Source organism: Periophthalmus magnuspinnatus, chromosome 22 (assembly GCF_009829125.3).
Source record: "Periophthalmus magnuspinnatus isolate fPerMag1 chromosome 22, fPerMag1.2.pri, whole genome shotgun sequence".
NCBI classification, from domain to species: Eukaryota; Metazoa; Chordata; class Actinopteri; order Gobiiformes; family Gobiidae; genus Periophthalmus; species Periophthalmus magnuspinnatus.
Window position 1 is genome coordinate 7,501,845 of NC_047147.1, and position 14,272 is coordinate 7,516,116.

General features: G+C 38.7%; 1 protein-coding gene across 1 annotated transcript; it reads left to right on the forward strand.

The window, feature by feature from the left end:
* The first annotated feature begins 4,491 nt into the window (after window positions 1–4,491).
* On the forward strand, window positions 4,492–6,189 carry LOC117390878 (serine/threonine-protein kinase pim-1-like). The gene is made up of 6 exons (XM_033988686.1): window positions 4,492–4,555; window positions 4,708–5,120; window positions 5,207–5,254; window positions 5,334–5,721; window positions 5,816–5,986; window positions 6,095–6,189. Exons 1-6 carry the CDS (start codon window positions 4,492–4,494, stop codon window positions 6,187–6,189), a joined length of 1,179 nt encoding a protein of 392 aa, XP_033844577.1.
* Window positions 6,190–14,272: the final 8,083 nt, after the last annotated feature.

Sequence of the window (14,272 nt, forward strand, 5' to 3'; positions counted from 1 at the left end):
AGTGGCCCATTCAGGGGGTTGTTTTTCGGGCCTAAATAGCTGTTTCTGTTTGGGACGTGTTTGCTTGGCCCCCCTTACACACTGCATTTTTGTGGTCCTCACGTTCCTCCTCTGCTCTGTCGTTTATCAAACTCTGGCTCCGCGCTCAGGCGACCTCTAGACGCCCCTAAATGTCCTGGGACGACATAAGCACTTTTCAAATGGGCATAAGAAGAGCTGGTTGTATAAGCTCTCACTAACACACCATGGCTTGACTCAGCACTCAGTGTGATTTAGAACTATTTCATAAAGATTAACTGAGGCATTCAGGAGTACTGCTAATTCATAAATATCTGTATAGCTCATTCATTCATTTTTTCAGCTTGTTCCATTATGGGGACAAAGGAGTACACATATGCATGTGCGGCAAGGGGGGCGCCCTGAACATATCAGCAAGAAAGTCCTATACAGGTTTTTATCGTCTTTCTGTTAGGAATTTGTATTTGCTCTGTGTCTGTGGTGTTCTGGTTTGCCAACGTAAAATAATAGAAAATAATAACCATCCATTTTAATTTTCCACGTTCCCCTTGTTTAAAAAAATATGTATAAAAAGAGGAACTGCAATCAGATAATACTAAAAACTACACAGTGTAATAAGGTTTAAATAAAATATTGAAACTGTTTGCATGTTTAGTTTAAAAAATAGATAAATTTACAGATAACTACCGTAAATGTGCACTCTGTAACGTTTCTGTTGGAGGATCTATCATCAGCTTATCTTAGCCTAGAATGATCCACAATATGGCATTTATATTAATATTATTAATATATATTTATATTAATATTTTTTTCATTTCTATGGAGACATCACCCGGAATGATTGTTTTAATGAAGTGTTTTAATCAATACAAACACCTAAAATTGAATGAATGCAGGATATACACGTTTAATGCAATACAGGGAGACAAAACAGGAAAGTTTAAAAGTTTAAATTGGCAAAGAGAACATCAATACTAGAAACTTCCTCAAATATTTCTTCTTTACTTCTGTCCTACTTTATTGATTCTTTCCTATTGACATACGATCATATTTGGGTACACCCGTGTCCCCACACTGATAGGACGCCCGGTGGGTGCGTGAAAGCGGACCTTGGTATGTTGTTACTGTAAGTGTGCCAAATCAGCGATTATCCCCACTGCAGCAGGACAGGCGTGTCGCAGAGAGACGCAGGGGGACAGGTGCAGGGTAACAGTATCCCGGGACGATGGGGTCTACTCTGAGCGCGGACGTCCCAGGGCTGAGCAGGAATAGAGCTGATGATAGTTCACAGGGCAACACGGGACGTCCCAAAGACAGAGCGAGTCTTAAACACTTCAGACACAATCACAATGGAAAGGAATCAAACAGAGGGATCATCATAGCAAACAGACATTTACTACAAGGTCACGACAGATTAGAACAGTGTCTACATCACACACACTTTTACACTAGTCCAGCATCTTCATCACTATTTTAACACAATTTTAGGCCATTTTGAAATGTTATAGTTGTATTTACATTTGTATTTATAATGCTGCCTTTTATATAACTTCTTAATGGGTTTTGAATTATTGCTTACATATACTACAACCCAAATGTATTTTCTGTTTGTAAATACCATGAAAATAATTATGATTAAAATAAAGTTTTGTTTGTTTATATTATGAATTCCAATAGGGATTAAAAAAAAAAAAAAAAGTATAGGGGCTTGTAGAGTTTACACACTAATAGGCTTGTCAACAGTTTGACAAGTTATGACTGGAAGGGCATCTGGCCTAAATAATCACTGTCATTGTGCTGTTGTGTGTAAGTACATTAAGTATGTGTTATTTATTAGGCAATAGTAAATAAATACATTCAAACCACATGAAGATACTACACAAACCTATGAGTCAGAAGCCAAATAGTTTTCACTCGAGCTGGAGTGAACTTCAAAACCCTGTGGAGAGGTTCAGAGGGAGACACTTCACACGGGACCAGGAGCCACTGTTCAAACACAGGACACAGGAGTGACTGTAGGAAATACAAGACATTTACATCATTCAGTTTTTGGGCCATTTTGAAAAGAAGAGGTCACATTGTAGGTTGCGTCACTGACTCACTGACAATACAGTAACTTTGGATAGAAGCACTGAGTTCAAAGACACAGAATCAGCCAAACCTTTTATTAACGGCACGGGTGGGACAGTGGATGTTCAAAATGTGTGCAACTATTCCCACTGGTCACTCTTATTGTAGTTGTTGTGGAATGGGTACAACCTGACAAGAGGTGGGTTACAACATCTAAACAGAAGAACACACACAGAAAGAAGTTTAAAAGTTGTGTATATTAAATCAAAATGTTTTATATTTGTTTGCATTTCTGACAATGTGTACCAGTTCGTATCTTAAACTGTTAACAAACACATGTAAACAGCAGCAATTAGTACTGAATGGCAAATGAAACTGGGATTAAAGTTTGAATTAAAATAATAGTAACTTTTCACTGTGGATGTTGCAGGTCTGTCCTTACTTAACCTTACTGTTCTACGCATAACGCATACAATATCATTTTACACACCTAACTTGGGGAAACTGACGTCTTAACAGATGATATCTAGGCTCAGTATCATTTTATACTTTGTGTGAGAGACTTAGACCAGAACTGTGTACATTAAATCTAAAATCTGCAGATCAGAATCAGTAAATATCAGGGTCAAGAGCTGGTCCAATATAAGGAGGGACCATTTAACCTGCACTTAACAGAAAGAAAGAGATTTTGTCTAAGGCTTTACAAATGTTCGCAAAGGCTGTTTTGTTTTGTTTATTTACCGTGAAATTACAGTCATTAAGACCAGGAGTAAACTGTTCCACATGAGGCAGAAGTTCGTCACAATCACACCAGTAAAAACACTTTGTATAAATGCACTTTGGCAGGTAAAAGAGCAGCAGAAAAAACATACAAGATGCTAAAGTCTAATGTTAAATGAGTTGAGCTCCTTGAGATGACTACAGACAATATTTAATTTGATTTCAAACAGAATATGATGGAACTGAAATGTTTTTTTTTTATTAATTAGTTTGTTCAAGATTAGCAGTGCTTTTTGTCCAGGGGTAGCCACAATAAAAACAGTGATTAGCAGATTATTCAAGATTTCCCTCAAGATATAACCAGCCACTTTATACTGTGACTGGAGTGGATGACAAGGGTTAAATGCACCAAGACACAACAGCAACAAGAACGAGATTCAAGATTAAATTTTAACCCTCTGGTTGAAGGGCGAGCTCTACCAGCTGTGCCACTGTACATTTTCATAGCTGTGCCTCAAGTATCAGTAATTGGTCCACATTTCTTTTTGCAAATCTCTTTTTATCTAATCTATTGTTTTAATCTTTTGACAAAAGATGTGCTAAATGCAACGCAAGTCTTTAGCCTGATTTTCTTATAGGCAAAAAAGTTGATCTAAGAAAAAAATAACAAGGAAGTGCAAGAAGAAAGCAGTGATTAAATGTTTCCTTTTGACTGATATGAAGTGGTCCGACGTCCGGCGCTTACCTCAATGTTAGACATCACATCTGCTCATCAATAACACTTTTTGGTCTTCTCCAGGACCCCGCCTCAGACCCCCTTTCTCTCTTCTGTCCTGTCAGGATGCATGAGTGATGGGGCTGAGGTAGCTCTGTTCCACCTGTGTGGAATTTAACTCTCAACTGCTAAACTTCACTACTACAGTACAGACAAGTGTCATCTTTATTATCAAATGGAGAAGAGGTGGGGCCGAAGATCACCAGAGATGAGAAGAAATAAGATCACCAAGAGAAAATATTGTGCCATTTTTGTAACATACTGACACATAACTTTGAGGTTTCATACACAGACCTTTGGACTTGCACTATTTGAACCAGATATAAAAATTCCTGTGGATGGAAGTTTGAACTGAGATCCTGATAAAGAGCCAGAATCAAGATGGGGCATCCGATGTCATTTTTTTTTTTTTTTTTTTTTTTTTTTTAAATTGCGGCCCTGCTACTGTTGTGATATTGAGGTAAAGTAAATAGAAAAGTATTAATATTCTTGAAAAGTAATAATATGTATGTAGCGGAAAAATACATTTTGACTAAATCCAAACACAATATAAACACTATGGGACATAAAGAATAGTATAAAAAATGCAAAACAATTGAGAAATGCAATAGTTATATCATTAAAAACAGATTGATTATAAAAACATATTTTAATAATTTAAATGTAAATAAATGTCTAAGTTAAAACTAAGACCAGTTCCAAAGAACAAATGCTCCAAATTCTAGAATCTCTGGTGCCGTGACGATGATCAGTGATGTCATAAAGTCACCGTGGAGTTTACCTAGTCTGGTTCAGACTGGATCTGAACCAGTCGATACCAAACCTTCGTCGAGAGCAGACACACTTCTCACACAGAGCAAATAAACAGTGAAAGTACTTTGGCAAACTAAACCAAAGTGCAGACAATGATGCCACAACGTGCTAAAAAGAGGCGTTGGACCTCTGAGCAGGAGGACAGTGCAAAACGTTCAGGTATGTCAGGATTTAGGGAGCAGAGAGCCAGACTTCAGACTCAAAATGCAGAAATTCAGTTACAATACCACAATATTATAGATTTTCAGTGTTAGTGTCAGTTTAGACACTGGTTTGAGCAGTTTTCACTAATGATCATATTGTTGTGTTAGGCACTGACACCTGTGTCCCTGTGGAGGGACAGACCAAGGTACAAAGGAAACGGAAAGCCGAGTTTGAGCCCAACGTCGAACTCAAAAAGGCCAAACTTGAGAGTTTGCCCGAGAGCTGCAGTTCTCCTCAGATCTGCAGTTCTCCTCAGACCTGCAGTTCTCCTCAGACCTGCAGTTCTCCTCAGACCTGCAGTCCTCCTCAGACCTGCAGTTCTCCTCAGACCTGCAGTCCTCCTGAGAACTGCAGTTCTCCTGAGAGCTGCAGTTCTCCTGAGGATGAACTATACGATGTCAACTACCAGATCAGCACCAGCAGAGCTGACTTTGAGTCGAAGTACATTGAGCTGCACAATCTGGGCAGCGGAGGCTTCGGCTCTGTGTTTGCCGGCATATGTCTGCATGACGCCTCCATTGTAAGCATTTATTATGACTATTATAACTTTCAAAATGACACCAAAATATCCCAAAATATAAAGCACTAACATTTGTACTGTTACAGGTGGCCATCAAGCACATTCCACGAGACAAAGTCTTCTATAAAAAAGTGGTAAGTGAAATTATATACCTTTAACCAAAACAAACAGATTAAAGTGAGCATTATGAGTAAAATGCTTTGGTGTTTTCAGGTGCAGAATGGCGTGGAACACAACATCATCGATGAGGTGGCTCTTATGGCTAAAGTGTCCCAGGGGAACTGCCCGGCCGTGGTCTCTTTACTGGACTGTTATGAGCTTCCAGAGGAGCTCATCCTCGTGATGGAACGGCCTTATCCCGCAGTGGACTTGCTAGATTATAAAGATGCCAAAGGAGGAGTGCTGGAGGAAGAGGAGGCAAAAGTAATTCTTAAGCAGATGGTGGAAGCCTCCATCCAAATGCACAAAAGCGACGTGTTCCACCGCGACTTGAAACTAGAGAATATTCTAGTGGAGACGAACCACAGCTACCCCAAAGCACGGGTCATTGACTTTGGCTGTGGTTGTCTAGTCAAGGAAGGCACCTATGATTATTATGCAGGTATTTCATCTTCTCTTAAGTACTATTTTCAACAGTAATGAGTAATAAAGTGTAAAAAGCAGAGTAAGTATCATAACTGATATTGTGATTTCAGGGACATTCAGTAAAGCGCCTCCTGAGTGGTATTCCTGTAAAGCGTACAGAGCTGAGCCCACCACAGTCTTTCATCTGGGCACGCTGCTCTACGACCTCCTCCATCTCAGGGCCTTTAATACCCACTGCTACCTGAGGAGGAAGAGACGCTTCGGCTCGGGCCTGTCAGAAGGTAAGATATTACATTTATATATTACAACATAAACATGTCAAGTGTATTTTGAGATGAAGAACTTGGTTTATATTTATTTCCTAACCTTTTCCCTTTTTTGTGTTTCAGAATGTCGGCATTTCCTTAAATCTTGCCTGGCCAAAAAGCCTAATGACAGGCCCTCGTTTGAGGAGCTTCTGCGTCACCCTTGGTTGGAGACATAAGCTTCTAGTTTTATTTTATTATTTTATTATTTTTATTTTTTATTTTACTTAAATTACTTTTTTAGACAATTCAACAATTATTACAATTTAAATTTTATAGCCATTTTTTAAATACTTTTTTATACTGAATTTTTTAAATCATTGCATTAATAAATTTGCATTTGAAATCATGTAAGCCTACACTTTTCCTTCTTGCATTTCTCCTCTGTATATACTGTACATCTCTTCCTGTTTTAACCAAACCGGGAAACAGCTCTACAACTGCAGCATTATCATAATTGCTTGTAAAGCCTAAAGGAATGGCCCACATAGGACCAAACCCATTACAAAACAGACCAAGGGCTAATTATGCACCTGCACCGCATGTCACGCTTTTAGCTCAGAAGAAAAATCACCTGCTCGACCTGCACCTAATAAAATACAATATGTTTAGGAGGTAAAGAGTACTGTGCACGGAGCTACAGGGCTGATGATCACTGGGGATTCACTATGGAGGCCTTTGTTAGAAGAGATTCAATTTAAAAATAAAGGTTAATACTGATCAGAAGGTTGGCAGCTCGAACCTCACTCCTGACATAAAAACATCATTGGTTCAGCTGTCAGATCATATTTTTTTGTTTGTTTTGTTTTTGTTTTTTTGAGAAGCACTTTGGTTAGCTGTTTTGCTAGTTGTTTTAAACATGCTATATAAATGAACCAGAATAGTGTTATTTTGGTAGCAAGAAAGTGTGAAAGTGAAATCCTTTGAAGCATCCTTTTGTCCTTAGGATGTGTTCATTATTTTAAGACTTGTAATTTGTTTACTTTGGCACAGAAATATGAGACAGATTTTTGTCCAAATGTTTATGAAATGTTAGTACTGCCAATTTATTTTATTTGATACTAGATGTGAAAAGGCTACTTCAAAGTTGTGCTGATTCTTGCTAGTTTTACTACAGCAACAATTGACATTGCAGAGAAAATAGCCTCCCACTAAAAGAGCAGCCCCCACCAAAATACATTCTGTGTTCCTTGAACATGCCCTGCCAAATGTCAATTTTGCATCCAAGCAACATTTTGCTCCCACTGTAGTATCAAAAGTACAAAAGACCTATGTCACCTTATGCTACAGGGCTATAATTAAATAATGTGTGGAGTCATTACAGTCTGATTACAGAAGAAGTGAAGATGAACTAAATCAAATATGTCTCATAACGCACAACTGGGAAACAATTTGATACTTTTAAATATTAAAGTACTTATTGAATATTTGCAGCCAAGTGTAACTACTGCAAAACTGGCATTGTAAAAACTACAAAAAGTTAAAGTTATAATTGCTGTTGAAATATGCTTTAGTTAAACTATTCCTCTGCTATGCCCTTTTATGTCTCTAAACACAGATCTCCAATATAATGCATTATAATTATATGTATGTAGCCTCCTGTATATTCTCCATGTGTTTTTCTTTTGAGTGAAATAAAATACCAAACTATCAAACACACATGAAGAGCAGCATGTTTATGTTGCAGAGCTCCCAGATTCAAAAATAAAACAAAAACAACTGCATTCAGCTTTCTAAAATATATGTTCCAACCATTGGAGTAAAATTATACAGTAATTATGTGTGTTTTTCATTAAAATGGGAATCCTGGTTTTGGATGGCCATCATACAGATAATTGTAGATGTCAAGTCCAAGAGCTTGTGGTTTGTCTGGTTTAATTGGGGAAGAAAATGCCCAGTTTACCACAGTCGTAGCTCAATATTATTTTTCTCCGTAATTAGCCTATAAAAGACACAAGGCCTACATTACAAACTGTTGTTGTGTCCTTGGGCATTTCGGGCCAAAGGCTTTACATTGCAGAACAGTATGGGGAAAGAGAAAACACATCTCGCTGTCCATTAGAGACTGGACGACAATGATGCTATAGCCATATGCTGCATAGCCGTATGGGGGGTATATTTTGGGCACGTACATGGAAAAAACGAAAATTAATCGCATCTCATGTCAATATGATTTTTTTTGCTTTGTTTGTTTTTTGTTATTTAGTTAGAGCTAGTTACGTTATGAGGCCACTGATTTTTCATGGTCATCAGAATTTTTAAATGATCACAAATCCTTTATCATTTGGAAGTCCCCAGACAGGACCATCTGCCCCGGGCCAGAGCTCCACAGGATGAGACCGGCTCTGGACCACCCTGCCCCTCTCCTCAACAACTGTCCCGCAGGGCACAGTGAAGTCTGAGCATCCTGGAGGCTGTAGCACTCAGTAGAAATTGAGACAGAAATACAAAAAAAATCTAAGTCAAAAGAACAGAAAAAAGCAAATATTTGAAAATCTTGTGGAGATTAAATCCTATATGGAGTTTGCATGTCTTTCACTCATTTCTTCTTTCAACACTGTCTACATCTGTCTCTTTCACCCATTCGAGAGGAACTTGCTAAATCGGCCAAAAACCCAGAAACACAATAGAAAAGCATTAGTGTGCAGACCACCCTTAGACCTCCTGTTTGGTCTGAGATTGGGTAAATAAACGTTTCACCTCTCATTTATACATCACAGTTTACTGAGGTCCAGGGAGCAAAACCAGTGTTGCTACAATTTTCTTACATCATAATTTCACTTTCACAAACGCTCCCCTGAATGCTTTGTGTGGCTTTTCCATTTGGAGTCTTTATTTTATTTTATTGCAGACTTTTTTTTAATAGAGTTTTTTTTTTAGCCTATTTTCCCCAAACATTCATAGAAGCAAATCATCATAAACTAATACCTTTGTTTTTATTAAAGAACTCTATGCAAAAACTCTGATTGAGACAGTAACAAAAATACAATAAATTGGTATATTCTAGGGCCTGGGCCGGTGTAAATACAGGATGGTGGATGTTGGCAAAAAGATGATAAAGTTTCCAAGTCTCTACTTTAATCAAAACTGCAGCAATAACATCCAACAATAAAGTGCTCCACTGCTGTCACTCAAATATATTCTGTGTGTGAGACTATGATTTTAGTGTCCACCACAGTGAATGACAATATACATTTTGGGACGGCATCCAACTGCAGATTCACAGCCCACTCCTGTCAGTGCCATGGATCTCATATAGTCTACACATAGATGGGTGCCACTTTCAATAACTACACCTTTATTAGCCTTAATAAAGCATAAGGAATGGGTTTGAATGTAAGGTTTTAAAGATATCAATTAACCAACTATTTGTTCATTATGATTATGTTCATAGAAGTATTATGTATCTGAAAATTTAACTGGAAGTATAAAGTGTAACAAAATAGCTGGTTGTTTTTATACATTACAGTTTCAACTGCTCACTATCAGTCTTCCTCAGAGTGGTCACATGATGTTATTGTGACGTCTTCTTAACTGTGGAGGCAGGACGACAGCATCATATGCAGTCCGACTTCTTCAGGACAGTATTCCAGGTGTGTGAGAGTAAAAAGGCCCCCTCGTCCTGGTTTAAAGTCCCATGGGCAATCCACCCACAGCTTTTTTATTCTCACACACCTGTGATACTGCCCTGAAGAAGTCAAACAGCAGATGGCGCTGTCGTCCTGCCTTCACCGGACAGCTGACCAGACACATCACAGGACCATCATGTGACCACTCTGAGGAAGACCGCTAGCTGAACAGCAGTCAAACTAAACCTTGTTCTGGAAAAAAATCTATTAAAATAAATTAACAAAAGACCTGATGAAGCTCATTAGTCTAAAATCTGCTCTTTATCCTTCTTGAGTAGGAAACTGGAGCTGTGTTATATGATTTCCAAGCAGTATAATTAGAAAAATCATGCGCGTAGATCTGTAAAACCATTACTTTCTATAACTGTTAGATTTGGCAAACATAGAGCAAAATGTGCCAGAATAAGTCACTAGTTTTTTAATCACTGGAGTCTGAAATGAACAGTGGTGGTAGCAGCACATTTTCAGTCCTCTTTCTCTCTCCACATCCTCCCCACTGTTTCAAGCCGAATTGCTTTTTGAATAATCCCATGCCTGATTTCTCATGGCTGTTAGTGAGGGCAGAGCAGAGGGAGGCCAATGGAAAAACACAGAGCGACCCAGGGCTAGTTATCGAGGCGGTAAAGCTGTCCGCGCCGCAGCAGCTGATGGGCTCACAACTGTAACCCTCCACCCAAATGAGAGCATCCCATTTGGGGCAGTTCAAAACGCCGGTGTCAGCAGAAGAGCAGGTTTTCAGGGCGATCGTGAACAGAGACAGAGGGAAGAGAGAGAGAAAGAGGGAGGTGTTGCTATAGCGACGGGTCTGACAGGTGCAGTGGACGTTGAGTTCATCTAGATAGTATTTTTTTCCCCTCTTTTTGGTGATGTCTTCTTTGTCTTTGAACAGCTTTGGGAAATTCCTGCCTTGGGTGTTTTTGGTAGCATTGTTACCACTTTTCAACTTGAGTTTCCAATGTTCTGACTTGGAGCAGTATTCATTATTTTTAAATGTAGTTTAACATTTAGGAAAGACTCACTGAAACTTTTTTTTATCACATCCAGAGGGAAACTATTGCATATGTTTTAATGGTATGGGGTAAACGGAGATCTTAATAAATCTGTTATGTGACCTACTTTTCTCTTGATCCAAAGCACACACACAAATAAATAAATAAATATATGATTTCATAATATACCATAAACATATTAAAGATTTTGATGAGTGAAGCTCCCACCTGAGAGAGATTAACGATTATAGCTGGTCAAAAAAGTAATATCTTGGTTTTTGTCCCTTTTTAGAGTAAGGCCTCAGATAACTATTCTGTTCTGGCTAACTGCGTAAGACATGGCAGAGACAGAAAGGATTATATATTCACAGGCAAATTCCATATTTCAAACATCATATTGACTCCAATGTGATCTTGAAAATATTTTAAGTATTTTTATGCACTAAAACACTGACGCTGATGGATAAGCCTTGTGAAGTTTGCTGTATGAAATCCACAGTTTCTTAAAACATTGTTCTAAGATGACATATATGGGCCAGTTATATAATGTGGACGCTTTGGGAAGTTTGCTTTAAAGTGTTGTGCGGAGGTTAAAAGCCGTTTCCTCCATAAGTCTGTTAAATAGACTTTAAATGGACCTGGAGATGCCTCCCACACACAGAGGAGGTTATCAGCTCTGCAGCCCCAGGAGGCGCCGAGCGGGGCAGAGGTGGGTTCAGGTGAACAGGTCTGGATTTAAGAGGAGGAGAGAGAGGGAATATGGGAGAGAGAGAGAAAAAGACAAAAAAAAAGAAAGTAGAAAAAGAAAAGAGAGAGAGAGCGAGAGAGAGAGAGCAAAAGACAAAGAAGGAAAGTAGATATAGAGGAGAGAGCAAAAGGAACAGAGGTGGAGAAGAAAGAAGAGAGAAGATAGAAGAGGAGAGAAGAGGAGGAGGTAAGGAGGAGAGAGAGATGAGTAAGCAAGGAGAAAAAAGGAGAAAGGGACAAAGGTTAAAATGACTGAGGTTATGGGGGGAGAACAAGGGGGAAAGGGAGATGAGAGAATAAGTGAAATAGGGAGAAGAAAAAGGAAATAAGACAGGAAAGAAATTAAAGTAGGAGGATATTGACGTTAGGGGACAGAAAGAAGAGAGAAAGGTGGAGGGAAAGAGAGGGGTGGAGAGAAAGAACAAGGGAAGCAGAATGGAGAGAAAGAGAAGAGGGAGGAGAGAGTAAGGTGGGGGTTTATGAACAGGCCAGAGGAGAGAGAGAGGAAAGAGGATAAACCTGGAGGTCAAGTGGAGTGCCAAGATGCAGGAAATGTAATTCTTTGATCTATGCTGCTGTCGCCACGGGAAACAAGCAGAAAACCCTCATTATGAGACAAGTGAGAAAAAAGTACACTTAAACCAGTCATTTAATAAATCAATTTACAAGATAGTTCATGAAGCACACATTTAAGTTCATATTGATCTAAAAATCATTTAATTAGACACAATGAGGGGGAAAAAATCTCTAATACCATAATCATAGACCAAAAAATTTTTTTGAAACAAGTAAAAAAAAACAACTGTCTCTGGCAGTATAAAAATATTCAAATGGTTTTATTTGAGAAGATATTGTCAGATAAAAAAAAACAAAAACAAAAAAACATTAAAATAATATAATAAACTGGGAAAAAAGGTATTAAAAGGAGACGTAGGAGATAAATACAGAAACATAATATAAACACATATACAAGTGGAAATAGAACGTTACACCTAACTTTATTCCACGTGTAGTCTTTGATCCATTTGACTGTCGCCGGGGGAGACGGAGGGAGAGGACAATGCCCAGTGAGGCCCGGCCAATCACGGCTAATCTGTGTGATTGGAGAGGTGTCCGTTTGATCCCTTCATTACCATTCGACTCACATTGGTCTACATTCAAAGACACATTTTCATCTTTTCAATCAGGAATGCCTTTTTGAAGTTAAGAAATCATGACATAAAAGAAAAATATTGAACCAGGAGGCTGTGTAGAGATAATCGCATGTTGGGGTTTCAGTTCTGACCTCTGTAGTCTGAGAACGCCCCATAAGAACTGCTCTCACCACATATCCATCAGTTATATTCTGTTAGTGCCAGTCCTATATTTTCTGGTATGGAGGAAGGCAGGGCCGGCCCTAAGCTTTAGGAGGACCTCGCCACTTCAGTGCCACATATTCATATTTAACTAAAGACTGTATATTCTAGGGGCTCAAAACAGCAATAACCACAAGTATAACAGTATAAAAAACATTTAAGGAAGGGGGATCTGTCAAAGAAATTTAAAATTCTGGACATTTTTTCTTGGTTTCTGGTGCATTTTAAATGTGTTTCACTTGACTAAAGTGGGCTTCATTTATTAATTCTTTATGTCATAAAATGCAGAATTGGACAGAGTAGCCAAACAACGTACTTAAGCAAGAGTACACTTAGTTCAAAATCATATCAGTCAAGTAGTACTCAAGTAGTGGTCCAAGTAAGAGTTGCATAAGAGAAACAGCCTGGACATAATATCAGATTTATAATCACCAGATCATTTGGACTGAACATTAAATAAGAGGATTTTAGGGTCACATTATTTTTATGTTTATTTTCAAGCTTTGGATGCTGTGATTTCACGTAAATGTGCATATTAATGAGTAGTGATGAGAGATACCGATACCAGTATCGAGTGCCAGTACTCATACTCGTCAATACCAAGAGCCGATACCACTATATCTGTTCTGCCTCGTGTTTGACTCACAGCTCATCTCTCCACAGAGCAGGGCACAGAGGACATAAAACTGCACATTAAGCTCAGCTGTGACCATATGTGACTGTCACATGAAATATACAAATATTTAAGACTCTAAAGGGTTTTATAGTTCACAGAGGAGATCAGCTCAGTGCTTGTGTTTACAATAGTAGCACGCTAATGTTGCTAAGTGGTGCTGGTGATTATTTGCTTGTGCTGCGTTTTAACTTATTATAATTGACAAACACGTTAATGACTGAATAGAGCAAGTTCAGAGCTTTGAAAAGACGTACAGCAAGAACATATGTGTGAAAGAGTGGCCCTGGTAAAAGTGACACAACACTCACTGTTACGCTAACAGTAGCGCCTTAGCAGTTAGCCCATTAGCAGTTAGCAGAGCGCAGTCTGCAAAGACGGAGGGGTGAATATTAAAGCCAGGTGCTAACTATAATTATTTCAGTTGATAAGATAAGAATTCTAAGATGAAAAAGTAGGCTGTACTATAAAAAACAAATCTAGTAACTGAGTAATCAACGTTATTAATCTGCCACATGAGCAGTGACGCTTTAACTACACTCACTTCATCTGATGTTTAGAGACACAAGGACAAGCCACAACAAAAACAGCCAGTGTAATAAACAGACTCACCTGCCGTCTTCGTGCCGCTGTTTTATCTGCAGGTCCACTGATGTAAAATGGGACATATTTCAGTCTTCTCTGAAAAGTCCCTCTTTCCCCAAAACAAACTTCCTCTGGACTCTTCATATATTGTCCTGTACTTTAGATAAACTGAACTTCACTAACTTTTAGTCTTTCAAATGTCCCTCTGCTGCCTCAGGACCCAGAGCACACCTGGAGGGGAGGGGTCCTTCACACCTGTGTAGCTGTCCACACCATTGCCTGAT